The 24,974-nt window shown below is 53.9% G+C and overlaps 1 protein-coding gene across 5 annotated transcripts; it reads left to right on the top strand.

Annotated features, from left to right (window-relative positions):
• Positions 1-2,043: 2,043 nt before the first annotated feature.
• Wnt11 (Wnt family member 11) lies at positions 2,044-21,550 on the top strand. 5 transcript variants are annotated; one of them, XM_021229468.2, is made up of 6 exons: positions 2,044-2,262; positions 5,771-5,953; positions 12,445-12,680; positions 14,022-14,299; positions 16,791-17,083; positions 19,861-21,550. In XM_021229468.2, exons 2-6 carry the CDS (start codon positions 5,871-5,873, stop codon positions 20,033-20,035), a joined length of 1,065 nt encoding a protein of 354 aa, XP_021085127.1. In that variant the 5' UTR covers positions 2,044-2,262; positions 5,771-5,870; the 3' UTR covers positions 20,036-21,550.
• The last annotated feature ends 3,424 nt before the right edge of the window (positions 21,551-24,974 follow it).

Raw genomic sequence — 24,974 nt, 5'->3', positions numbered from 1 at the left:
TAAAAATAGAACCAGGGAAATTCTGCTAGAACCCAGATCTATTTTGTTGTCCTTCATTTGCATTTTTGTAAGAGATACTCCCCCCACAGCCCCGTTTAGCCTCAAATCCTGGGTGATCCACCGGTGTTCTGGTTACAGGTATGAGCTCCAGAGCTGGGACGGGACCCAGATCTCTATTGTGATTCCTAGTTGCTCTCCATTTCCATTTCACCTGGAAGACATCAGGCAGAGGTACTGTTCACGTAAATGTTTGGGGACATTTACACGAATAGTAGTATAGAACAGACAGAGGCCACTGGAATGGCTCTGACTGTGATGTCTCTGGTATCAGGGGAGCTCAGAGCACTTGAGTCCTTGGAGGCCTTTGTCTCCAGTCTTCTAAGAGGAAAAGTTTTATTCCAGCTCCTGAGCATCCCACCCAAAGCCCCCACTGCCATCCCATTGTCTTTTTAAAAAATATTTATTTATTATGAATAATCCTGTCTCCATGTCTGTCTGCAAGCCAGAAGAGGACACCAGATCTCATTACACATGGCTGTGAGCCACCATGTGGTTGCTGGGAATTGAACTCAGGACCTCTGGAAGAACAGTTTTGACCTCTGAGCCATCTCTCCAGCCCCCATCCCATTGTCTTTATAATGGGACTGATTTAGTGCCCTGAACTTGTAGACGATGATGCCCTACTGTTGTGCTCTTGTGTTTGTAGACTATTCTTGTTCGTGTATGTAGTCTCTATGTGTTTGGTGCTGCGTGCTTGAGAACTATATATGTGTCCGTTCTCACAGTGTGTGGAAACTCGTATGTTTGTGCATGAACTGTTTGAGGGCACTCTGTGTGTTGAGTACCAATCTAATGGCATGTATATGACTACTCCACACCTATGTGCTGCAGAGTATATGGGCATGTGATATGTCCAAGGATCTCCTGATAGTGTGCTTGTAACCATTATGATGATTTGTCCCAGTCCGGTGTGCAAGAGGTTCAGTATGCCTAGGAGGCTTCAAGGCCGTTATGGATTGTGCACACCCCTCACCTTTGGGTGTGTGTCTGTGTGTACATATGTGTTACCTGGGGGAAATCTGTGAACAACATAGCAGCTACTGAGAATAGGAAAAGTCTAGCAGACATCTTGGGAGACCCTAAGCAAATCCCTTCTCCTTGCCTCCGTTTATTTCCCTTTCTACTAATAAGCTAGACAAGCCTTGAGCGCATTCTCATGTGAAATTCCTAGAACGAGGGACAGAAGCTGGTGGAACCACAGCATCTGGTGGATAGTTAGAAACTGGGGGAAATCGGACTGGCCTCGGTTCTAGTCAAGGAAGGCCAAATGAAGGGGTGGGCGGAGCAATTTAAGACTGGGTTACATCTCAGAGAAGTCCTGTTCAGTGTCATCTAGTTTCTGAAACCTGGTCCTCTGCTGGGACCCAGCCCCTACAGATCGCTGGGTGGAGTTGCCCACAAGATTCCCCCACAATCAAGCCAGAGTCTAAGACAGAACGTCGACTTGGAGCCAGTTTACAAAGCGCTTCACATAGCAGAGCCCTAGCGTCTCCTAGAAGCGAGCGCCCCTCTGAGATGCCTAGAAAGATGGCCCCAGGAACCTTCCAGAATCAGGACTACGACAGAAACGCAGGGCTCAGGACCCCCAAAGCCTGCAGCAAGTAAGACACAAGAGCACAGGGTGGCATTGGTCTCCGCACCGTGGCCCAAGACAGACCCTCTTGTCTGGTTCAGGCTCTTTGCTGGTTATTACTAGCTTTCGAGGTGGGCCTTTCGAGCGCCAGGCGCGCGCTGCTGGCACACAGCAGGCACGCTTTCAACACTGGCTATGGAGAGCAAGTACCCTTCCGTACTGCAATAGGGTGCGAAGTGTCCCGGAGCGCCCGGCGGGCGCCGCGGGTCCGAGGCGTCATGGGGACCCCGCCTCCGCCCCGCGCGAGCCACCGGGTGGGGATTCGGCGCGCTGACGTGGGCGGATCAAAGCGGCGGTCCGCGCCTTATAAAGCGCTTGGACCGGCGGGCGCCGCAGATCGTGCCGGGAGAGGGGAGAGCTCCGAAGATCCGCGAGCGCAGGCCGGAGAGCGGAGCACAGCCGATAGCTGCCGGTATCCGCGCCCGGATTGCCAGGACCCACAGCGCCCTGCTGTGTGGCGTCTAGGAAAGGCTGTCTTCGCGCTCCTGCAGGCGGGAACCACACTCTCAGCACCCGAGGGCGGTCGGGGCTGCGGGGTACGCAGGAAGGGCCAGAAGAGTACCCCGAAGGTGAGCAGTGGCCGCGGGCAGATGCTCAGCGGGAACCCTGAGCCCTATTGGGCACCCACTCCTGGGGAAGCAAACCAAAGTGAACTTCGTTGCTCTTTCCTCACTTCTCTCCACTGCAACATTCCGAGTAAACCCCTCTCGGCGGAGCACAGCTGCAGGAATGACCCCGGGGACTAGGGGACTAGGGGCTGGCCGAATGGGGTGGGTTGTGCGGTTCCTTCAGTTCTCCCCCACCTCTTCTTCCGATTTGTCCCCCATCCCAGGACTCGGTCTCCTCCCTCGCAGTCTGCGGGTTGATGAGGTCACGCCCGAGCCATCCCGGGGGTGGGGGATTTGGATACCGCACCGAGGGTGTGTGTGAGGAGGCGGGAGAGGGGACAAAAGGCTGAGAGGTCCGCAGCTCCTACCAGAGCCGGAGGTGGGGAGCTCCGGGTGGTGAGAAGGGCTCCTGGAGGCAAGTGGTAAAGGGGGAGGGGGTGAATTTGTTTACCGACCTGAGCTCCAGGTTGGTGAGTGTGTGTGTGGGGGGGAGTCTTGCCCCAACCTTCTCCCCGCGTCCTGTCTGGAGCCGCTCCGAACATCTGACTTCCACCAGCCCATATCTCCCACCTGTGGCACTGGGGTGCCTCCAAGTCCCTCACGGTCTTTGGGAACGCAGGATCCGGTTCCATCGGGTGGCAGGAGTTCCGCACTCTCCCTTTCCACTTTCCAAACACCGCGTCTCCGCGGTGACCTGGCGCTACACAGAAGATCCTTAAAGAATCTCCGCTGAGCGGAAAACCAGGTCTCACGCAGCCTCGCAGGTAACCTTGAAGTTGTCGTTCGGCTTCTCTGTAGCACCCTTTTCGTTTTGAGAGCTTCGCGGCCAGGCTTCTGGAGTGGCCCGCTTGAACATTATACTGGTGCGGACGTTGTCCCGGTGCGCAGTACCAAATCCTGGGCCAGCATGGCACATTGAGGTTGGGAGTGGTTTGGCGAATCCTTGCCGGTTAGGCTGATAGGGGAGGTTACCTTAAGTGAAATTTCTAGAGCTCTAAACAGCTCCAAGCCTTAAGCCCACCTGTTGACTGCCAGGGACTGGTGTCCAGTGTTGCAAACTCCGGGAGGCTCGTTCCTCCGACTGCTGCAAGCTGGGTAGCTTGGACTTATTGTCCAAAGAGAAGAAGAAAGGGTTGCTCTCTTTTTATCTATAAGTACTGCCCTTTTTTTTCCCGCGGGCCCACTACGAGACTGTCCCCAGCGCAGGCTGGGAGCCCAGACTGAAGCAAGAGGTTGCATAGTTAGTTCAGGGCTAACCAAAACAAGTCTTATGAGATAACCATGGTCAAGAGGGAAGTCACCCTGCACTTCATCCAAGACGGGAACATTAGAACCCAGGAAAAGGAGGGGACTTGCCCCAAGTCCCACTTTGTGAAGCCGGGGCAAATCTTTCTTCGAACCCAGGCTTAGCGCCCCCTGGCGGGCCGGGGACTCCCCGAGGCGAATGCGCTCTCTCAGGACGCAAGCTGAGGGTGACCCAGAGGCTCGCGTTGCAGTCCTAGACCTAATGGGTAGGGCAAGAATAATGTCAGGACCCAGAGGCCCAGGCCCAACGGTGCTCCTTCAGCAACGCGCCGCAGTGGCGGAAGAAGTCTAGGGCCGCTGGAGCTGCTAGGAAGAGCAGAGAGTTGCTGGAGGCCTGGGTCCCTGTTTGCTGTGCGATTTGGGTCACCCCTCCTCTCACTAGAAGAGTTGAGCTGGACACTGACAGCCTGCTGTAAGTCCTTGAGCTTCCTTCTGTGACCAGCCCTTCCCATTCGGGAATTCTGGGCGCCATCGGCGACATCACACTTAAGGAGGGAACAAAGAGACAATGACTGGGGTTTTGGGGTCCCCCATCCGAGATCCTGCAGATACTTTTCTGGTTTGGGGAAGTGTGCAAACTTCCAATAGGGAGGGAAAGATTTGGATACAGAAGAGGTGGGAGGAGGAGTCGGACTACATCAAAAATCCTGCTGAGACCCCAGCCTGGACTCGCATGTGCCAAGCACTTCGAACCAGGGGGACTCTGGAGGGGGGGGGTGTGAGGGAAGCAATTCAAGGTTTTCTACTAGGTTCCTCTCGATTCTGCCAGACGGCCCCAGAAAACTATGACGTCTCAAATCCGTGTGTGTGTGTGCGCGCGCGCGTTTCTGCGCATGTACAAAGCACATTCATACATGTGTACAGGGTACACAGGTATGCATAATAGTGGATACAAGCAGAGAGACGATCAGACGAAGATCAGGAAGCTGGAGTCCAGTTCTTTATTTTTATAAAAGGAAAAACTAAGGCTGGGGTGGTTGAGGGCTTGCCCAAGCTCACAGAGACAGATGAGAACCTCTCTTTCCTGTTCCAGCGACCTCCCCACCGGCACCTCCCCCAAGTCTGGCACCTCCTTCTTCAGACTCTGCGGACCCTTTAGGGAGGAATCCCTTTGTCTTTGCTCCTCCAGAGGAGAGAGGGGCTGTGTATATTCGGGGAGAACGCCAGGTGTTGGTAAATTTGGGAGAAGCGGGGAAGAGAGTTAATGAGGTGAGAATGATGAGAGGGGCCAAGCCTCAGAAAGCAGCTCCTCAAGCTGCCAGCGGGCTGGGTAGCGGCTCCTCGGCGACCCTAGCTCGCCGCCTGGCGGTCCGAGGCAACCTCTTGCAGGCCTGGCGCTAAAGAGCTCTGGCGGTGCCTAATCCGGACCACGGCACTGACGTGGGATGTCCGAAGTGGCAGTTCAGACTCTGCAGATAGATCCATTGGTGTGTAAAGAGCATCCATCACCATTCCAGTTTTCCAGCTTCCCTTTCCCACACTGAAAAGTAGGTGCCCAGAGGAGGCAAGTCTTCTGTTTTCTCTTTGACCTGACCTCGTGGGTTAGCACGAGCCCAGCACCAACCGGACGCTCGCTAAGCCCGTTTCTCATCTCTGGGTTTCCTTGTCTGAGATGGAGGGGTGACAATACCTATCACAGGACTGGGAGGATCAAAGGCGGCCACACTAGGAGACTTCTTTGCAAAGAGGAGGCTTGGGATGAGCCATAGAATCACCAAGACTGCGATAACTAGTAATCAGTGTCGTGGATTCTAATAGGAGCCCATATCCTTTCCCGGATCAACTGCCTGGACCCGGGACCCTCGTTACTCTTCCCGTGGTCGCTTTGTCAGTTTGTCTGTGTGTCTCGGGCGGGTGTCTCGTTCGCCGCCCGAGGCTTGCGGTCCTCTGCTGGCTTTCTTCTGGGTCTTCCCCGGCACCTCCGTACTGTGGCACTCTGTCCTTGGGGTGTACAGCTCTGATCAGCCCTGGGCGACACGCCCTCGGCCGCGCTCCGTTCTCACCTAATCCGAGCCTGACGCCGGCGGGTCTCGGCGGTGCGGGGCGGGAGCGGACGCCTGCCTCGCTCAGTCTCCCGGGACCGACCCCTCCTTTGTAATTTGAATAAAACGCCTCCCAGCCCGCGCACCGCCTTAACCCGCCGCCCCACTCTTTCTGACTGCAGGCGGTGTGCGCGCAGGACCGGCGGTGGTGGCTTGCAGGAGGCGGTCTTCGGCGCGGTTCCTACACGGTGCGACCCCCGGGAGCGCCGGGCGCGCGCGACGATGAGGGCTCGGCCGCAGGTCTGCGAGGCTCTGCTCTTCGCCCTGGCGCTCCACACTGGTGTGTGCTATGGCATCAAGTGGCTGTAAGTAGGACCCCACTTTTACTCCCAAGGGTCACGGGGCGAGCGGCCGGAGAGGTTGGGTGAGAGCACCAAAATCTGCGAGGCCAAGTTGGCTTGAGCGTCCGGAACCAGGCACTCTTAAGCCTGGGCCACCTCCTCTGAGAAATGCTGTTCTTACCCTCTGCAGGCTTGTGAAGTGGATGAGGGGATTTTTCTCATCCAGGCTAGGGTTGTGTAAAGGCCAGAGAGGGACTTCAGAAACATTCTTTCCAAGTGGCACAACCCAGAGGGTCTGCTCAGTGCAGGACACAAGGGGCAACTCAGGATCCTGGTCTGTCAGCCTCCTGAAGGTCTGCAAAGACAGTTTTGACCCCCACCACCTGAGCGACCTTGGGGGAAGTGTCACTGTAGCACGGCCTCCTGGGGCCTCAGTCAGCCAGAAGGATAGCTAGGACTGACTTGCCCTGATCAGATAGGAGGCTCCCCAGAGGGCTCCTGAACTACCAGAGACTGTGTGCGCACGTGCAGGGTGTCCTGTAGGGATAAATGGTCGCTGGGGGCAATTTCCTCCCTGGTTTCCCCATGCAGTGCCTGCTTCTCCTGTGGTGGCTGCTGGAAGCGGTGTGGAGGGAGTGGGTTGAGGGGGAAAGCAGCCCCTTCCTGAAGGAGCTGCCCCTGGGCTGGGAAAGATAAGCCCCGACTGTAAATAACTTTCCAAGTGCTCTAGGAGTGGGGGCTCGGAGGAGGGCGGCCTGGTTGGGTCACCCTTGTGGGTTACAGAGATTTTCCACAGCTTGCCACTCACAGCTGCAGAAACGGGGAAGCTCGGCAGGTAGATGGTGAGGAGGAGACTCAAAGTGTACAACGTCAGAGTGGGATAGTCTAGAACGGACCCTAAGTTTCTCTTTGGGTCGAGTGTAGGGAGTCTGCAGATAAAACAAGGGATAGATTGTGGGCACTGAAGAGGGGGTCGGGAAGAGAGGATGGTGCACCACCCTGGACCTCTGGAAAGCAGTCTTGAGGTCACTGGTCCAGCCCTTTCAGGTGCTGAGTTATTGATTAAATAATTCAAGAGGGGAATCCCATCTTCATGTGCTTATGGTTTACTAGAAAGGTGGTCTGCCGTGGGCGGGCGCCTCCCACCTCCTCCTGCTGCTCTTAGGCCCTCTCACCCATTCTTGCACCAGGCAGGACACAAATCAGGGAGAGAAGCCCCTCCCACCATCCCCACTGTTTTACAGAGCAGGAGGGGAGGGAGAGTAGGAAGGGGTTTGCTGAGAGGTGCAAGGGCCTTCATGGCTGAGAAGCAGGCTTGGGTGACTCGTTTTGCTCATAGAGTCCTGGGGACACTGCTCTTGTCCCTCTTTACCTGTCCTACAAAGGGAATACTGAGGTTCTAGGTTGCATGTGACTCACTCAGTCCCAAGCTGGCACGTGCTGGGTGGGGTAGGTTGCTGGCTGAGAGCAACACCCAGCTCAGCTCCACCCCATAGTCTAAGCCATGACACAAATGGGCACAGCTCAGTGTCTGCCTTCAAGACATTCCGCCAGGGAGGACTTAATGGGCAGCGATGGAATGCGAAGCAGGTGTCCCAACCCCTGACCCTTCTTGCGGGGAGCAGGGGCCACGGTGCCTTGCAAGCAGTGTCCTACTACAGCTCTGAGAGCTGTAGGCCTCTATCTGATTTGTTAACACTCCTTGTGATAGGTGACAGTCTTATCATTGCTGGTTCACAATAAGGAAGTTAAGGTACAGAGAGGCTAAGTAACTGCCACAAGGTCACATGCTGGTTCTCTGTGACTGTGAGATCAGAACCGAAGCAGAGGGCTCCAGAGGCTAAATCTTGATAATGGTTGAACTATTGCTGGAGCTGGAAGATAGAGAAGGACTTGGGAGGAGAAGTGGAGCTTAACAGGAGTAGAAGTGATGGCACAGGCCAGTAATCTCAGCTACTGGAGAGGCTGAGTGAGGCAGGAGGATCACAGGCTCAGCCTCTACCTGGGTTACAGATGAGCTCATAGCCAGCCTGAGCAATGGAGTGAGACTCTGTCTTAAAATAATAATAATAATAATAATGATAATGATAATGCAATAAGGGCCTGTGAGGCCCCGGGTCCAATGACCAGCCCTCAAAGCCCTGCCCTTAGGGAAATGGTGGGGATGGGCATAGATACTTGTGTGCTGCCTGCCGTTTTCAACACACACATAGTTGGTTTCAGTCTCCTAACCTGTGCTGTGTGTTCTGTTTCCCCGAGCAGAGGAGAGGAAGACCTTGGAGGTTCTTAAACAGAGTTCCATAGCCAATGAGGAGCAGAGCCGAGCTTTTGAGTTAGGCTGTTGGTAGAAGGAAGTCCCAGGACAGTGTGCAGTGGGTGGGGACTCCTCAGGGCCAGCTGTCCTGGGGCAGTCCTTGGAAAGTGACCTGGAGATGAAAGGGACATCTGACACAGGAACTGAAACCAGATGTGACTTGGTGACCCGAGGTGCCCACCTGGTGGGCTTCTGGGACAGACAACCTAAACAGGTGGGATGGGGGACTGGGGAGCAGGGTCAGAACCTGACTGCCTGGAGATACACGAACAGCCTTGAGGGCCTTACCTCCAAAGCCAGAGGTGGGGGGAATCAAGATGAGTCAAGGGAGAGGGTGGGGGAGGGGGAGCAGGTGTGAGCCTTTTGCCCCCTCTGGTGGAGGAGGGGAGAAGAAAGACCCTGGGCCAGCTAGGGAGCCCTGAGAGGCATCCTCTCAGAGCAGCTGGCTGCAGGGAGCCTGCTACTCAGCAAGGGCGGGGCCTCTCTAGGGAGTCTTAGAAGGCTCTGGAAGGAGTGAAGTGGGCCAGAAAGAGTACCAGCCCGGGAATCTGTGCTCAGCTTGAGCCGGCATCTTCTGCCTGGCAGACCTTGGGCAAGACTTCAGCTTCTCTGTAGCTCAGCCTCTCAGCTCCAACATGGGCTGGAAAGAGTCCTAGCCTGGGGTCTGCGAGGTCTAGCTGCTAGCTGGTCTCTGCTTCTGATTGGCTGCACGCGGAAGTGGGCAAATCCTGCTCTCCTTCCAAAGGGGTTGACTGTACATGGAAACTCCTTTCCACTGTTTGGCTAGCAAGTGTCTGAGCAAGGCAACCGGTTAGAGCTCTCCTTAAGGGTGATCCTGTGAGTATGGGGCCAGGCAGGGACCTCTGAGGTCTAGGCAGTGCCTGCTAGGTAGGATTGGATTTCTAGCTTATAGGCATCCGGCTCTTCATCCAATGCCTCCAATGCCATTGACCCATCTGTGAAATGTAGGAAAGGAGCTGGCCTTGTTCATCGAGAGTCATCCTGAAGAACTCTGTATTATTATTGTTGTTGTTGTTATTATTATTAATTTATTTTTTTACATTCCAATCCCAGTTCCTCCTCCCTCCACTCTTCCTATTCCTCCCACTTCCTTCCCACCTCATCTCCCATCTGTTCCTCAGAGAGGATAAGGCCTCCCCTAAGAAGTCTACTATGTCTGTTCCATCATCTCCTTGAGGCAGGACCAAGGCACCCCCACCTTTGCCTAGGCTGAGCAAGGTGTCTCTCCATATAGAATGGGCTCTGCAAAGTCAGTTTGTGCATTAGAGTTAGATCTTGGACCCACTGCCAGTGACCTCATATACTGTCCCAATGGCACCACTGTCACCTATGTTAAGGGAGTCTAGTTTGGTCTTATGCAGGTTCCCCATTTGTCAGACCAGAGTCAGGGATCTCTCACTACCTCGGGTCAGCTGATTCTGTGCATTTCCCCGTCATGGTCTTGACTCCTTTGTTCATATTTTCACTCCTCCCTCACTTTGATTGTACTCCAGGAGCTCTGCCCAATGAGCCCTGGTTCTTAAACCTAGCACAGCACTGAGAAGTTCCAACTTGTCACTAGGGAAAAGCTCCATACAGCCATCCCTGGGGGCAGATAGAAGCACAGAGAAGGGTTGAATTTGCCTAGTTGGCCTAGACATTTTTCTTGCTTCATAGGTAACAGTCTGAGATGTGGCCCAGGACAGCCCAAAGCCTGGTGACAGGTGGGGTAAACAGGTTTAGGGAATAGGCTCTCCCACCTTCCTGGGGTCAGCAGGGTCCACAGAAACATAACCAAAGAACCACCTTCCCTGGCTAGCTTTGGGGACCCTGAGGCAGGCCAAATCCATGACCAAGGTTTCCTAATTTCCTGAGTGAAGTTTTTGATGCCAGGCTCAATCTACTGCCAGGCCAACTCTGGGTGTGCTTCTGAGGTCTTTGGAGTCTAGTTCTGCCCAAGATAACCCTGAACAAATAGTCTGGTTTCACTTAGCAATGTTGTCAAGCAGACTGCAGAATGGCAGCAAGAGGCCTTGGCCCAGGGCTCTCAAGATTGTAAAGTGGCCTCACCTGAGTCAGGTACCACAGGACTGCCTGGACACAGGGCTACTGGCAACCCCAGGAAGACCCCTTAATGACTGACTCCAGGAGAGAAACCCCATGGTGTGAGGAGGTAGTGACCCCTCAGGGTGGGAGTACCAACAGGCCTGGAGATAGGCTCAGTGGATAGGGGGTGGAAGTCAGGCTTGCGAGAAGTGGAAGGAACTTCCTGGATGTATCACTGGAAAATGCCCTCACCCAAAGAACTATGAGCATTGAATACTATGAACAGGGAAACTGAGGCTGGGCACTGGCAGTGATTTGCCCAGGTCACATGATTAATTAGTAGCCTAACCAGAGCTTGAACCCAGAGAACCCCAACTCCTGAATGAGAGAAGTCCCTCCCAACCCATGGCATAGACTCCCCAGTGAACTCTCTGTTCCCTCTTGGTCCCCCCCCCCCTCCTGTATCCTCTCCCCCACATCCTCACTTCAGATACACTGAAATGTTTCCAATTAGGGCTATTCTGGACCAGACCAGCCTGTGAGCTGTCCACGGTGGCTCCCCCGCCTCTGCCTTAGTCCTGATTGCCTCCCCAAGGGGGGCTCACTTACCCAGGTCATTACCGCTAATCAGCGGATTCCTGGGAAGCCCTTGCAATGCTTGGGGGTGGGGCAGTAGGTGTATTGCTGTGCCAGCTGCTCCTGAGGGTCCCATGGATGCCCCAGTCTCTCTGTCCCCAACAGTGCACTCTGCTGGCCCTACTTGCAGGAGCCTGGGAAGAGGTTCAAGTATCCTGCTGAGGTAGCCCGCTGGGAGGTACCCTCTTAGATAGAATTTAGCCTGAGGCTGGGTAGGCAAATGCTTGGGGCCTTCAGGGAGAGGAAGGGGACAGTGGCTAGGGAAGCAGAGCCCCCTAGGTTTCCCCACCAGTGAGCTCCAGGTACTGGGGAGCACTGGGCGCTGTGCCTGAGAGTAGCTACAGCCCTCAGGAGCTGCCTGCACTGTGCAGCAGGAAGGATTCCACCAGCACCCCACTTATTGGCTAGCACCCTCCTTTTAGGTGAGCAGACACCCAGGGTATATGTCACCATGCCTGACATGAATACATTATCTTTCTTAAGCCTCCCCACTGTCTTTTGAAGTGGAAATCATCATTGCAGCAGCTGAGGGCCACAAGGCCCAGAGAGGTTAGGTGATTTCCCTAAGTCACACAGCAATGTCTCAAGCTTGTGCCTTTCCCTAGGCCAGCCTAGGAGCTGGGACTTCTGGGGCCTCTCTGCCTCATCAATGATGGGTTTGTCTAGCCCTTAGGCCAGGTGCTCCGGGAGGAAAGGGTCTGTACCATGCTCATAGCCAAAGGAGGCTGGGAAGTTTTGGCACTCATTCGCTATTTCTTCAATGTGTAGAAGTTCTTCTTTTCACTTGGGTACAAGAAGGAAAAGGCATTCCTGTCATCAGGGCAACCTTGGGCAAAGGCATGGTGGTAGGAAGGTCCCAGTATCACCCTATCCCATCCAGGGATATGCAGTGTACAACTCTAAAACCCAGAGGGGACCAGTGATCATTGAGTGTCCGGGTTAGATATTGAATTTTCTAAATTCTGAAGCACCATAAAGTTCAGTGTCCTTGAATTGTTGAATAGCAATCCTTTGCATGGTTGTGGACTTTACAATGGTGATAAATGGCTGTAGAATTAAATGCAGCAATGGTGTAAAGCTCTTAACTCATGGTGTGCAATAGCTTGAGGGCCTAATTAATACCATGTGTAATTATTATGAGGCTGCAGCGGTTAGCCCTGGTTCTGGCTCATAACTACCAGCGCCGAATGACTGAAAGAAGCAATAGTAATTCCTGAGCAGGACTGAGACAGTGGCTGGAAGCGCTTTGCAGACAATTACACAATGCAGACAGGATAAGGGATGTGATTTTGTACTAGAATTAGGGCATAAGGTCCGGAGAGAGACAGTGCCATGCTCCAGATTGCAGGTGGGTAGGCTACGGCAGGCCAACAATCGCTCCGCCACGTGGCCCTTTGCCTTTTGATTTCCTGGCTCCTTGCAAAAGTGACTTGGAGTCTGTTGAGGGAGGGCTGGCTTGCAGATCATATGCCCCTCACACCCTGTCTTTCTTCCGTTTGGTGGTTTTTGGGGTATGCAGGGCACTGTCCAAGACACCAGCAGCCCTGGCACTCAACCAGACTCAACACTGCAAACAGCTGGAGGGCCTGGTGTCTGCGCAGGTGCAGCTCTGCCGCAGCAACCTGGAACTCATGCGTACCATCGTGCATGCAGCACGTGAGGCCATGAAGGCCTGCCGCAGGGCCTTCGCCGACATGCGCTGGAATTGCTCCTCCATCGAGCTCGCCCCCAATTACCTGCTTGACCTGGAGAGAGGTAGGGGCTGTGGGGAGCTGCACTGCTGTGGTGGGAGGGTCCAGGCAGAAGCTTCGTGTGTTTGGATAGGTGCGTGGATTCATGGGTGGATGGATGAGTGAAGAGATGGATGGTTACACAGATGGATAAGCCGTGGCTGGGTGGACGCTTGAGCGAATGAGTCATTCATAGATATGGGTTTCAGGCACGAACTGGGGAATGAATAAATATTAGTGAGTGAATATATCAGCACATACATTGGCCCGAGTAACACTTCAGGACACATATGTGCTATAATGCACGAATGAAGGAAGGGCGTTGCCATAGAGGGCACCAAGGTGCCCTGATGTACTGAAAGCCACATTAATATAATGAGACTGGTGTGTAGCCCGCCCGTGGCAGGTGGGCCTAGGCAAACCAGGTTGGGAGGAACTGCTTAATGCACAAAGTATTCGGGGCAGCAGATAGCTCCGAAGCAGGCTTCCCAGAGGTGGTGTGGGAACCTGAGTGCACACGGGCTAATGCCCCTCACAGGCACTTTGTCAAGCATCACTGGGTCTCAGCCATGGCAGCTCTCCCTCCCTGCTGAGATGCCTGAATGCCAGGCAAGCCTTCCCAGGTGGGCTCTGCAGTTAAGGAAACCGAGGCTCTATAGGAGCGGTGACTGCTAGGTAAGAGACAGGGCCAGGATTCAGATGTGGGGCCAGGGCGGCCTGGAAACGAGAGGGAGCTCACTGACTCTGTGCTCATTTCCTGGGGTTCTGTCGCAGCGTCCTTGTCCTGTATACTGGCTGGCTTTAAACAATGAAAATGTACTGCCTCCCAGTGTGTGTAGCGACCAGACTGTAATCCCAGTCCTTGAGAGGCGGTGGCAGTAAGACAGCTCCAAGGCAGCCTGGGCTGTGTATTGTCTCATTGTTCCAGAAGCTGCAAGTCTGTGGATGAGTTGTCAGCAGGGCCATAATATCTCCCTGGGTCCCTGCCCTACAGCTGTGTCACACAACCCGTGTGTCATATGGTGCTCTCCCTCCATTTGTGCCTGTGTCTCCTGCTCTAGAGATGCATGGCTAGTATGGCCTCATCTTAGTGAGAGCCTATGTGCAAAGACCAAGTTTCTAAATTGGCTCTTACTCCTGAGTTCCTACAAGGGCTCAGAGGGCTGAGGTCTTTGTGAGGGGAATAATAAGGGTGTGTTGTGGGCTGGGAGAAGCAGAGGGGCCTTTGCAGTCTGTCTCCTGCACTGCTCTGGTGACGGCTGGGTCCCTCCGTGTTGCTCCACCAGTGGGTGGAGTTAAGATGGCCTCAGGCCTGGGTCTGACCTCTTCCTGACCTCTGGCCTGCTGACCCTCACCTCTGCCACAGGTACCCGGGAGTCAGCCTTCGTGTATGCCCTGTCGGCCGCCACCATCAGCCACACCATCGCCCGGGCCTGCACCTCTGGCGACCTGCCCGGCTGCTCCTGCGGCCCTGTCCCAGGTGAGCCACCCGGGCCCGGGAACCGCTGGGGAGGATGTGCGGACAACCTCAGCTACGGGCTCCTCATGGGGGCCAAGTTTTCCGATGCTCCTATGAAGGTGAAAAAAACAGGATCCCAGGCCAATAAACTGATGCGGCTACACAACAGTGAAGTGGGGAGACAGGTAACCACCCCCCACCCGCCCCAGAGGGTGTGCCTGGGCCACTGGCTGGAGAAGGGCCCATGGTGGGCCCCATGAGGGTGTGGGAGAGGGGATGGGCTGGGACCCCGCTGCTCCTCCCTCTCTAGAGCTTGGGCTCACCTGCTCCTTCTCCTCTAGACAATGGACTAGGAGCCCAGAGCTCAGAGTTCTGCCCTTGGCTCTGGCCCTGAACTTCCCGAGTGGTGACTTACTTCCTCTTTGGCCTCATTCCTCCCCATCTATAAAGTGGCGACAGGGTGGGCTTCTGCAAGTTCCTCAGCCTTCCTTCAGGACAGGGAGGGACTGGGCCACAGGCTTTATACCATACCACCCCTCTGTAGCGGGGAGGGGGGATTCCACACTGCCTTGAGAGCATGGCTCCCTAGTATCGCTTCCAGTGTCTACCTATTTCTCACTTACTGCACAAAAGGCTGTGTGTGAGTGCGTGCGTGCGTGCGTGCGTGTGTGTGTGTGTGTGTGTGTGTGTGTGTTAGGTGAAATGAAAACTTGGGGGAGTTGGTTCTCTCCTGCTGGGTTCTAGGGATCCAACTTATATTGTCCAGGCCACAGCAATGACCTTTACTTCTGAAAGCTCTTGCACCAATCCATGGTGTGAACATTTGCTCCGTGCTTTACTCTTTCCCTCCTGGGATCCCAGAACAACTCCCAGAAGGTTCTATTGTTCCTTTTCTGCTGATAGGGAAAAGGCCCCAGAAAGTATCCTGTACAGTAGGAATCTCTCACATATTTAGCCCTTGGTGACTCAGCCAGGAGCACATGGGCTCAGGAAGCTGAATGCGTATAACCATACATCTTCACCTGTCACTGGTGTCTCTCATGTCAGGACTCCTGAACATCCGGGCCATCCTTGGACAGTCTGGGAAAACTGAGGCCAAACCACACTGTGGGTCTACTTCAGAGCCTAGCGGGGGGCTCCTGCCTCCCAGCCCTGGGGCTTGTCCAATTGTAGGAACCCAGAGAGCTTTTTCCTAGCCCCACTATACTCTGTGGCAACCGCAGCCACCAACTGGGGTACACTCCCCCTGAACAGTGCAAGAGGATACTTGGTTTTCATCTCAGCACACCTCAGGTCTGTCTATTCTAGAAGCCAATTGCAAAAGGTGAATGCTGTTCCTGGTAGTCTGGGCTGTGTGAGGATTAGATGACACCAGGGCTAGGCAGTTTAGCACTCACCCATGAATGTCCACCCCTTCCCTGACATGACTCAAGGAACTGAGCTTCAGGGCTCTGTCCCTGGTGCCTGTGGCCCTGTGTGTGGCCCTGTGTGTCTCCTTCCTCTCCCTCCTAGGCTTCCAGCAAGTTCCAGACTTTACACCTAGTATGTTTCCTCAGCCCCCATTTCCTGTTACAATGATAGGAACGATCACTGACACTTGGCTTAGCTCCCTGCTAACTCACTGACTGAGGGATCGGGGCAAGACTAAGCCAATCCTAGCCTCAGTTTCCCCAGCCAGGTGACGAAGGGTATGAGTCCAGGTTACCCACGACCCTTGCTGGACAAGCGAGAGAGCAGTGTCCTGTGAGCAGAAGAGGGGTTTGAAGAGCCGAATACAAAGATTCTTAGAAGGTGTCTGACCTCTGACCCTCAGGGACCAACAGGAAACTGAGACCCAGAGAAGACTGTGAAAAGAGTCATTTCTCAGACCAGGGCTGGGTCCTGCCTAAGGCCCTGGCTCAAGGGTTTCCAGTTTCCCCCACAGCTCTGATTTAAACTGCATGTTCAGAGCCAATATTGATTTAAACTGTTGTAACTCACACACCCCTTTGGTACAGCTCATTTAACCCTTACAACACTCTACCAGGTAGCAGCAGCATGCCAGCTTCAGACTTCAGATCTGAGGCCCTGAGTGGTGACAGAGGGTCACCTGGCAGCCAGGGGTGGATCCGGAAGGAGGTGCCCCCAAGCCCTCATCCTGTCTCCTTCCTGTCTCCCCCATCCCTCCCCAGCTGCCTTCCTTCTTGCTCTCCCTTTTCTTGTTGCTTTTCTGGCAAGCCTCTAGTGAGTCCTGGTTTTATGGGAGGGAGAAGGCATGGGACAACTGAAAGTCACAGCTTTTGGAGTCACTGTCAGATGCAGGTTCAAATCCCAGCCCCACAACTTTCGAACTGCAAACTTGGGTGTCAGACTTAGCATGTTAGAACCTTCCTGTTTAGGACAGGGGAAAGAGTGGGTCTCACAGATGGGCTATGGTGGCTGTATTTGCACAGTGTGTATCTGAGAAGTGGCATCTGCAAATGCCCGTCTTCCTGCCTGCCCCATAGCTGCCCTGGAGTGGAAGTATGGACCCCCCCCAGCACCTCCTAGCTTTAGAGCCAAATGCTCCATCCCTTGAGGATCCAGTGGCACATGAATTCCCAAGAACATCGAGGCATGGAGTGGGGGGACCAGAGCCCTGACAGGCCAGGGAGGGGTTCTGACCACCCGCCGACACCCTGCCTGTCCTGTCTGCAGGCTCTACGTGCCTCCCTCGAAACGAAGTGTAAGTGCCATGGGGTGTCTGGCTCCTGCTCCATCCGCACCTGTTGGAAGGGGCTGCAAGAGCTCCGGGATGTGGCTGCTGACCTCAAGACCCGCTACCTTTCGGCCACAAAAGTGGTGCACCGGCCTATGGGCACCCGCAAGCACTTGGTGCCCAAGGACCTGGATATCCGGCCTGTAAAGGACTCAGAACTAGTATATCTGCAGAGCTCCCCTGACTTCTGTATGAAGAACGAGAAGGTGGGATCCCATGGGACCCAAGACAGGTAAGTGCCATGCCACCCACACAAATGCTGCACTCGGGCTGGGCCAGGCACAGCGGTGACTCAACTGGTGTTTGGAGAGTGGCATCCTTGCCCAGTGTGGGGAGGAGGTTCCAGGGATACTCAAGGTGTCTCTGGGGACAGAGGCTGACAGCCCCACCTTTTCCCTCGATGGGAAGTAACAGTGGCAGTACTGTAAGACAGGGACTAGGGAGGGCTGCCCAACACGAAACAGAAGCTCAGTAAATGTCACACGAACAGAAGAATAAATGCCCGCCCCGTTCATTGGACAAAGGAGGAACTGAGAGGCATGAGGAGAAGTGAAGGCCACAGCATCCAACCCAAGGCACCCAGGAAGTACCCAGAGCAGAGCGAATGAGCTTTGTAGAGAGGATACTCCTTTATCCCCTGATAAGTGCTCCTCCCAGGCTCTAGTCCTCCCAGTCCCCTGGGGACGACCTGGGTTGGTTCCAGCCCTAGCTCTGGATAGGGAGACAGGGAAGACAAGGAAGACCTGCAGTGTACCATGAGGTTAAGCAGCTAGGTGACTGGATGCGCAAAGATGGTTCATGAAAACCCAGGGAAGCAAGTTCTGTGATCACATGCACCAGGGAAGCTCTCTGGCCATCCCCAAGGCCCGAGGGAGCCTCAGCTAAGGATTTGATTAAACGGAGTTTCCCAGAGATACACAGCCGGGGAACTCTTTTATTAAGGAGCCCCTCATAGCATTCCACGAGGCTGGTGCTCACAAGGTTAGGGAAATATGGAGCAGAGAGCGGGTGTCTGGGAACGTGTCTGGCACATAGTTGGTGCCCAGCCAGCATCTGCTTCCTCCGCAGCCCACGGCCCTGCCTGGGAGAGGGGAGGGCTGGTTTGGGGCTCCATCCCCACAGGCCAAAGCTCTGTGAGGAAGAGGCCCAGGCTCCCATCTGGAGGCCAGATTGAGGGGGTTGGCAGAGTGGAGATGGAGTGGGTCAGGCAAAGGAGACAGGAAGGAGCATGAGTCTGCTTTAAAGCAGCAGGGTGAGTGTAAGCGGCTGAGAAGCAGGGGTGGTTCTGTAACACAGAGGGACTGGGCACAGGGCCCTAGAGGATCATGGGATGAGCAGAGAGTTGCCTTGCATTAGCGGAGGACTGCCATAGGCTGTGGGTCAGTACCCTGCCTGGTTCCTCAGTCCCCTACTGCTCTGTCCCCAACTGTATCCCACAGACACAGGCCCCTACTGCTCTGTCCCCAACTGTATCCCACAGACACAGTCCCCTACTGCTCTGTCCCCAACTGTATCCCACAGACACAGTCCCCTACTGCTCTGTCCCCAACTGTACCCCACAGACACAGTCCCCTACTGCTCTGTCCCCAACTGTATCCCACAGACACAGTCCCCTACTGCTCTGTCCCCAACTGTATCCCACAGACACAGTCCCCTACTGCTCTGTCTCCAACTGTATCCCACAGACACAGTCCCTTTCCAGCCCTGGCCCAGTGGACAGTGCACCCAAATAGCACCTTCTTGACTAGGCAGGGAAATGGCAGCAGAAGGCTTTGCTTTCACTGAGGCTGCCCTGGCTCCTCACCTTCTGCCATGACGTAGGGGAGAAGGGTGAGCAGTGGCCTTGGTGTCAGTGTTGAGAAAGAGACGGTTTGCTTGTCACTCATTCCAGGGAGAGCAACCGCTGCTGTGCACTGCAGCTGCTTCAGAAGCAGAAGGGCATGGAATGCCTCTGCGGAGATGAGTCAGTCACTGCAGCCTCCCTGGACACCTGCAGGCCCACATTCAGTGGACAAAGTGACCAGGCCCACCGTGCTTCCTGGGATGTTTTTAGTGTTCCAGAATGTATCCTGGGCTTTTTTATTGTAAAAACGACTCTCACCTCCATTACAGCATAATTAAAGATTAACTTTGAAGGCAGGGGCCTAGGCAGGAGGCTCAGTTGGTAGGTAAGGCACCTGCTTTGTGAGAATCAGCCAGGTGTGGTGGCGCACGTCTGTAATCCCAGCGCTCGGGGGGGCAGAGGCAGGCGGATCTCTGTGAGCCCCAGGCCAGCCTGGTTCTCAGAGTGAGTTCCAGGGCAGCCAGGGCTGTTACACAGAGAAACCCTGTCTTGAACCCCACCCCCCACCCAAATGAGGATCTGAGTTCAGATCCCTACCACCCACGTGATGGCATAAATCTATAGCCCTAGCAGTGAAGTGGAGGCAGGAAGAGAAACGTGCCCCGGAATTCACTGGCCAGGCTTGTCAAGTAGTTTCCTGAGCTCTGGGTTCAGTGAGGGACTTTTCCTCGATAGACAGACAGATAGATAGATAGCTAGATAGATAGATAGATAGATAGACAGACAGACAGACAGATAGATAGATGATAGATAGATAGATACACGATAGACACAAAGACAGAGTAAGACATTCAATGTGGGCCTCTGCCTCCAAATAAACGCATGCACACATTTGTGCACATGGACCATTTCCACACCTATACTATACACACACATTCTTAAAGGATTAAATGTGAAGTTGGGGTTAGTAGACATTGATTTGAGGGTTCCTCTGGGATTTAGAGGAAGAAAAAAAAAAGGAAATCAGACAACTTAGGAAATAAAATAGCGCCAACAATTCCATCACGGCGTATTGTAAGCACAGGGAAGTTAGGGGAGAGGAAAGCCCTAAATACTGATCCCCCCTTCTTGAAGAGTTGGGCCAGCTGTAATGACGAGGCTGCGTGGCAGGGAGAGGCAGGTGCTGGTGGTGATGGCACTCACTGGTCTCTTGTTCCCACCCCCAGGCAGTGCAACAAGACCTCCAACGGCAGTGACAGCTGCGACCTCATGTGCTGTGGGCGCGGCTACAACCCCTACACAGACCGCGTGGTGGAGCGATGCCACTGCAAGTACCATTGGTGCTGCTACGTCACCTGCCGCAGGTGTGAACGCACAGTGGAGCGCTATGTCTGCAAGTGAGGCCATGTGCTCCACCCCTGTGGAGGGGTGCTGCTCCCCTGATAACCCGCCCACGGGCCTGAGACCTTGGTGGACTTCCCTGCAGATCCCAGATGCCAGGCGTGGGAGGCGGCTTGTGCTGTGATTCCACTTGGAAGCCACCGGGAACAGGAGGCCTGGTCGCCCTGGGAGGGCCGGGGCATCAAAGGAAACTGATAGGATTAAAAATAACCTGGCAGCCTGGGGCCTGAGTGCCCACATGTTGCCTTCCAGGCTGCTCCAAGAAGCCAGGGCAGGGATGGGTAAGACTGTGTGTATTTGACCTTTCAAGGCCAGAAAGACCAGCCTTCCAGAATGTTCTTTGGGACCCTGTGCCCACCACATGGAACCACTAACTTGGGTTGTAAATTTTTATTTTCCTTCCCCCCTCCTTTGGGATGTGGGAGCTACAGAAATATTTATAAAATATAGCTTTTTCTTTGGGGTGGCTCACTTCAACTCCTCTTTATATATTATATATAAAATATAAATATAATGATTATATTTTAAACAACTGTGTGAAATAAATGCTGAGCAAGCCCCAGCCTACCCCCCAAATCTCTAGCCTTCATATGAACCCAGCAGATGCTGGTCTGGCAGGAGGACTCTTCAGTTTCTAGACAAGGCGGCCTCCCATTGATGTCCCAACCCCACCCAGTCCTCTGACCTGGTCCTGGCCTGTTTCCCTGTATGTGATCTGTTGGTCAAGAGTGAGGACAGACGTCTTGAAACATAAACCCAGTTGGCAGTATATTTATTCCTCAGGGACATTCTTACTGCCACAGCACAGCCGTTGGGTATGCTTTCAGACCCATTAAGCTGGCTGCAAGAAAAGGTCCCAAGAAGCTGGGACCTTAGGGAGACAACCCTGGTGGGTTTTCAGTGGAGCCCTGGGTGGTGGGACTGACCCATGCTGTGACCCTATCTGTGAATCTGGGCTGATGGTGACTAAGGTTGGAAGTTGGGAAAGACCCAGGCTCAGAGCTCAAGCCTGGACCAGGCTTATGGCAGATGATGTGCTAAGATGCAGGGACCAGCAGGCCCTCTTCTTTTTCTCATTTTGGGTGTGGCTCCAGAAAGAACTGTCTGGGTTTGGTTCGAGTGTGGGGAAGGATGGAAGGCCAGCAGTAAGACGCAGTTGGGGAGAGGGTTGGGATCAGATTTGGTCATGGGTGTAGATGGAGGTGCAGGTTGGACTCCCATGTGGAAATGAGCAGACACTGGGGTCTGGGGTTCTGGGGGAGGCCAGGCTGCAGAGACACCTTTGTCATTACAGCTAAGTGGGTGTTCTAGCAAAGTCAAGAGGATCTGGGCCTATGATGTCTGTCTATAGGCTGGAGGTGGAGATTAAAAGGGGTGAAGGAGGGAGGGACAGCCAGGGAGGAGACAAAAGCTGGAAGGACATGACCATCACCCTCTGAGCTTTAACTTCCCGTCATTTAAAAAAATATTAACAATGGAAATAAAAATACACCTAAGCTGAAGCTTCTAGAAGAATCGCTTGTTCTTGCCTGTCTTTTGTGGCTCTTCAAATTTGACCTTGACTTCCCCGCTGTTCTTGAGTTTCAGAGTTGGGTCTCTAAAGGCATCCTTGTTGACTACAGTTTTGTCCAAGGGGATGTCCACAGAGGATCTTGTGGACATGAGGTGATTGTAGTTATAAACTCCCACAAAGGAGTTGATCTTTGATCTCTTGACAATTTTTCTCTTGCCCATGCAGTTGTCACTTCTTGGGGATAGTGGTTAACCAGTCACCAGAGCATGGCTGTAAGGGCAGTCTGAGAGGTGCCATCATCAGTGTTCTTTACAATGACAGCCGTACATCTGGAGTAGTTAGATTCCAACCCTGGGTTTGATGAACTTACCCAACTCAACAGCAAGCTGCAGAAAGTAAGGCTATTTCTTGAAAATGGGTGATGCAGGGTGCATGCTTGGCTCATGGAAGTCCCCAAGACAGAAATGATTGTTAAGCACCTGCATCTTACACTGCTTGTGGGGGTGGCTCACCCTGGACCGAGGACACAAAAGAATGTTCCAGTTTCTGTCTGTGGCTCCCACACTTAGCAGCAAAGGGAAGGGCTCCCTCAGATCCAGCTGGAATCTGAGCGGTTACCCACAGAAGCCCTGCTGGGCAAGGCCTCAGAGCCTGGGCAGGGTTTCGTGGAGAGGATCAGAGATTCCTGGGGGGGCTGGGAGGATGGAACGGAGGATCTGTCAGAAACTAGGCGGGTCACAGGGTGGTAGAGAGCAGGGTTTTGTAGCTATCCAAGTTCTGCCTGTAAGCTTGTGGTGTGGGGGTAGCAGTCAGAATCACAAGCTGAAAAGAACCTCTAGACAAGTCTGCTCTCCTCTGAGACTGTTTTCCAGATGAGGAAACTCCAGATGGGAGGGGCATCCTATGGTCACTGCTAAAGGGGTTGGGGGTAGAGCCATAGCCTTCCAGGGTGCCCCGTCTCTCTCTGTTCTGTTTTGGTGTTTCTACTTATTTATTTATTTACTTACTTACTTCATTTTGGTTTTTTGAGACAGTGTTTCTCTGTGTAGTGCTGGCTGTCCTGGAACTCACTCTTTAGACCAGACTGGCCTTGAACTCAGAGATCCACTAGCTTCTGCCTCCAGAGTGCTGGGATTACAGGTGTGCACCACCACTGCCCAGCTTCTTTGGTTGTCTCTTAAGTGTGGTCCCCTTGGCCATGGGGCCCACAGAGCCAGCCCTCAGTCCCTCCGCCCAGGCAGACAGCTCCCTTCTCCAGTGAGCCTCCTCCAGGGGGTGGACCTATCCCAGCTTCCCAGTCTCTCTGAGTTTGTCTGGGCTGAGACTAGTTTATGAACCCCGTGGAGCTGAGCACAAAACACTCCTCAGGAGGCTCCAATCTGGGACTGTCTTTTGAACCTTACTCGGGACAAGAAAATGGGGAAAGCAGGCCACAATGGTGAAAAGTAGCTGTATTATTATAAACAGGGTTGCTTACTCTGTCCTTTCTGTGGCCAAGTTCACCTTATCCCAAGTCATCTTCTCAGCAGCCTCCCATAGATGATGTCACCACCTGACAGGTAGAAACTGGGTTCCCAAAGGACAGATGACTTGCCCCAAATCATGACCAGCTTTCAACAGAGTGGGGCTCAGAGCCCCGTCGTGCTCCTAGTGCTCTGCGTGGGAGGGGGACTTGGTAGCTCAGAGCAGGACTCAGTGGGCCATTGTGCCCGTCATTGGCTAATCTCTAGACCTATGATGAAGCCCTGAACCTTCTGGCTGACTAGAAGCTAGGCAACCGAGCGGGAGGGGAATCACTGGATCCTGGAGTGCTCCTTTTACCCCAGGCTTCGGGGTTAGATCTTGCTGAACCTACTCAGCAGGGGGCAGGGCTTCATTGTGAGTCACAGGCTCCCCAGAGATACCACAGCCCTGGAGTTTACCGTGTTCAGGGACTTAGAACTCTGTACCTACAAGTTCCGGAGCAAAACCTTCCGTCACACACTGGATAGCCTAGAGGACTTGACATCCAAACTTTACCCACACCAGGTTTCCCATCTGCACCATCCTGAGTCAGGGGTGGTCATCCTAAACTCTGAGCTGAACGGCTTAGACCTGTGTGGGAGGCTGGCTGGAGTCTCCGGAGACAGGCCTGGGGAGAGACAAGACGGCGGGAGGAAACAGGAACTTTCCAAGAGAGACAAAGATTAGTTTGTGGGAAAGGAGAGAATGGACAGATAAGGCACCGTGGAGAGGTGGCTCAGGCCAGAGGAGCAGCTCCATGTGGGGCCCAGCCCAGCCCCAAATATCTCCACTGTGCTCTGCCACAGACCAGGGGACACAGAGCAGGCCCCAGACATGAGTCCAGACTCCAGAGAGGCCACATGGTGTACAATGAGATCTGGCATCGCCCAGCATCTTGTGGCATGACTCCAGGCAACCTCTGACCCTCTCTGGGTTTCTGCAGCCGTTGCCTTCCTTAGCTTTCATAACTATTCTGTGGTATAGGGCCCAACATCTTTTATTAATGAGCAAACAGGCTCGCAAAAGGGGAAAATGTGTTTTAAGGTCTTGGCGCACCAGTGACAAAATCAGGGCTCAAACACCAAGCTGTCTGGCTCCAGTTTCTAAGCTGTTCTGGACTTCCGTGTGGGCTGCCCAGTGGTGAGGGGAGCCTCTGATGAGTGGGATTGGGGTCGCGCAGGAGAGAGAGGATGATCAGGACTGAGTAGTTTGGATGTCTGTGGCTTTACTGCCAGGACTTCCCCACGTGAACTGCCACCGGGCTGTCCCCTGCCTGACCACCAGGCCACCTCCCACCTGCATAGGTGGCTGGCTGCAGGCAGAATACTTGGGCAGTCATACTTTTTAATTTTACATTCCAATCCCAGTTCTCCCTCCCTTCCTCCTCTCTTCCTGTTTCCTCCACTTCCCCCGCACCTCCCAGCTGCTCCTCAGAGAGGGTAAGGCGTCCCCTAGGAAGTCTACTAAGTCTGTTCGATCATCTCCTTGAGACAGGACCAAGGCACCTCTTCATCCCCCCCCCCACATCCTTGTGTCTAAGCTGAGCAAGGTATCTCTCCGTATAGAATGGGCTCCACTAAGTCAGTTTGAGCATTAGAGTTAGATCTTAGACCCACTGCCAGTGGCCTCATATATTGTCCCAGCCACACCATTGTCACCTATATTAAGGGAGTATAGTTTGGTCTTATGCAGGTTCCCCTTATACAGCTCGGGTCAGCTGACTCTGAGGTTTCCCCACCATGGTCTTGACTCCTTTATTCATATTATCGCTCCTCCCTCACTTCGATTGTACTCCCGGAGCTCGGCCCAATGGTTAGTTGTGGATTTCTGCATCGAGCAGTCATACTTTTAACAGGTTCCCTTGCTCATATTCCTAATATCTGCTCCCCAGGCTAGTGGCTGCTGAGGACATTCTCCTTGTCA

Source organism: Mesocricetus auratus, unplaced genomic scaffold, assembly GCF_017639785.1.
Source record: "Mesocricetus auratus isolate SY011 unplaced genomic scaffold, BCM_Maur_2.0 Super-Scaffold_4256, whole genome shotgun sequence".
In the NCBI taxonomy this organism is placed as follows: Eukaryota; Metazoa; Chordata; class Mammalia; order Rodentia; family Cricetidae; genus Mesocricetus; species Mesocricetus auratus.
The sequence above is the reverse complement of the archived record's forward strand: the minus strand, read 5'-3'. Positions and strand labels throughout refer to the sequence as shown.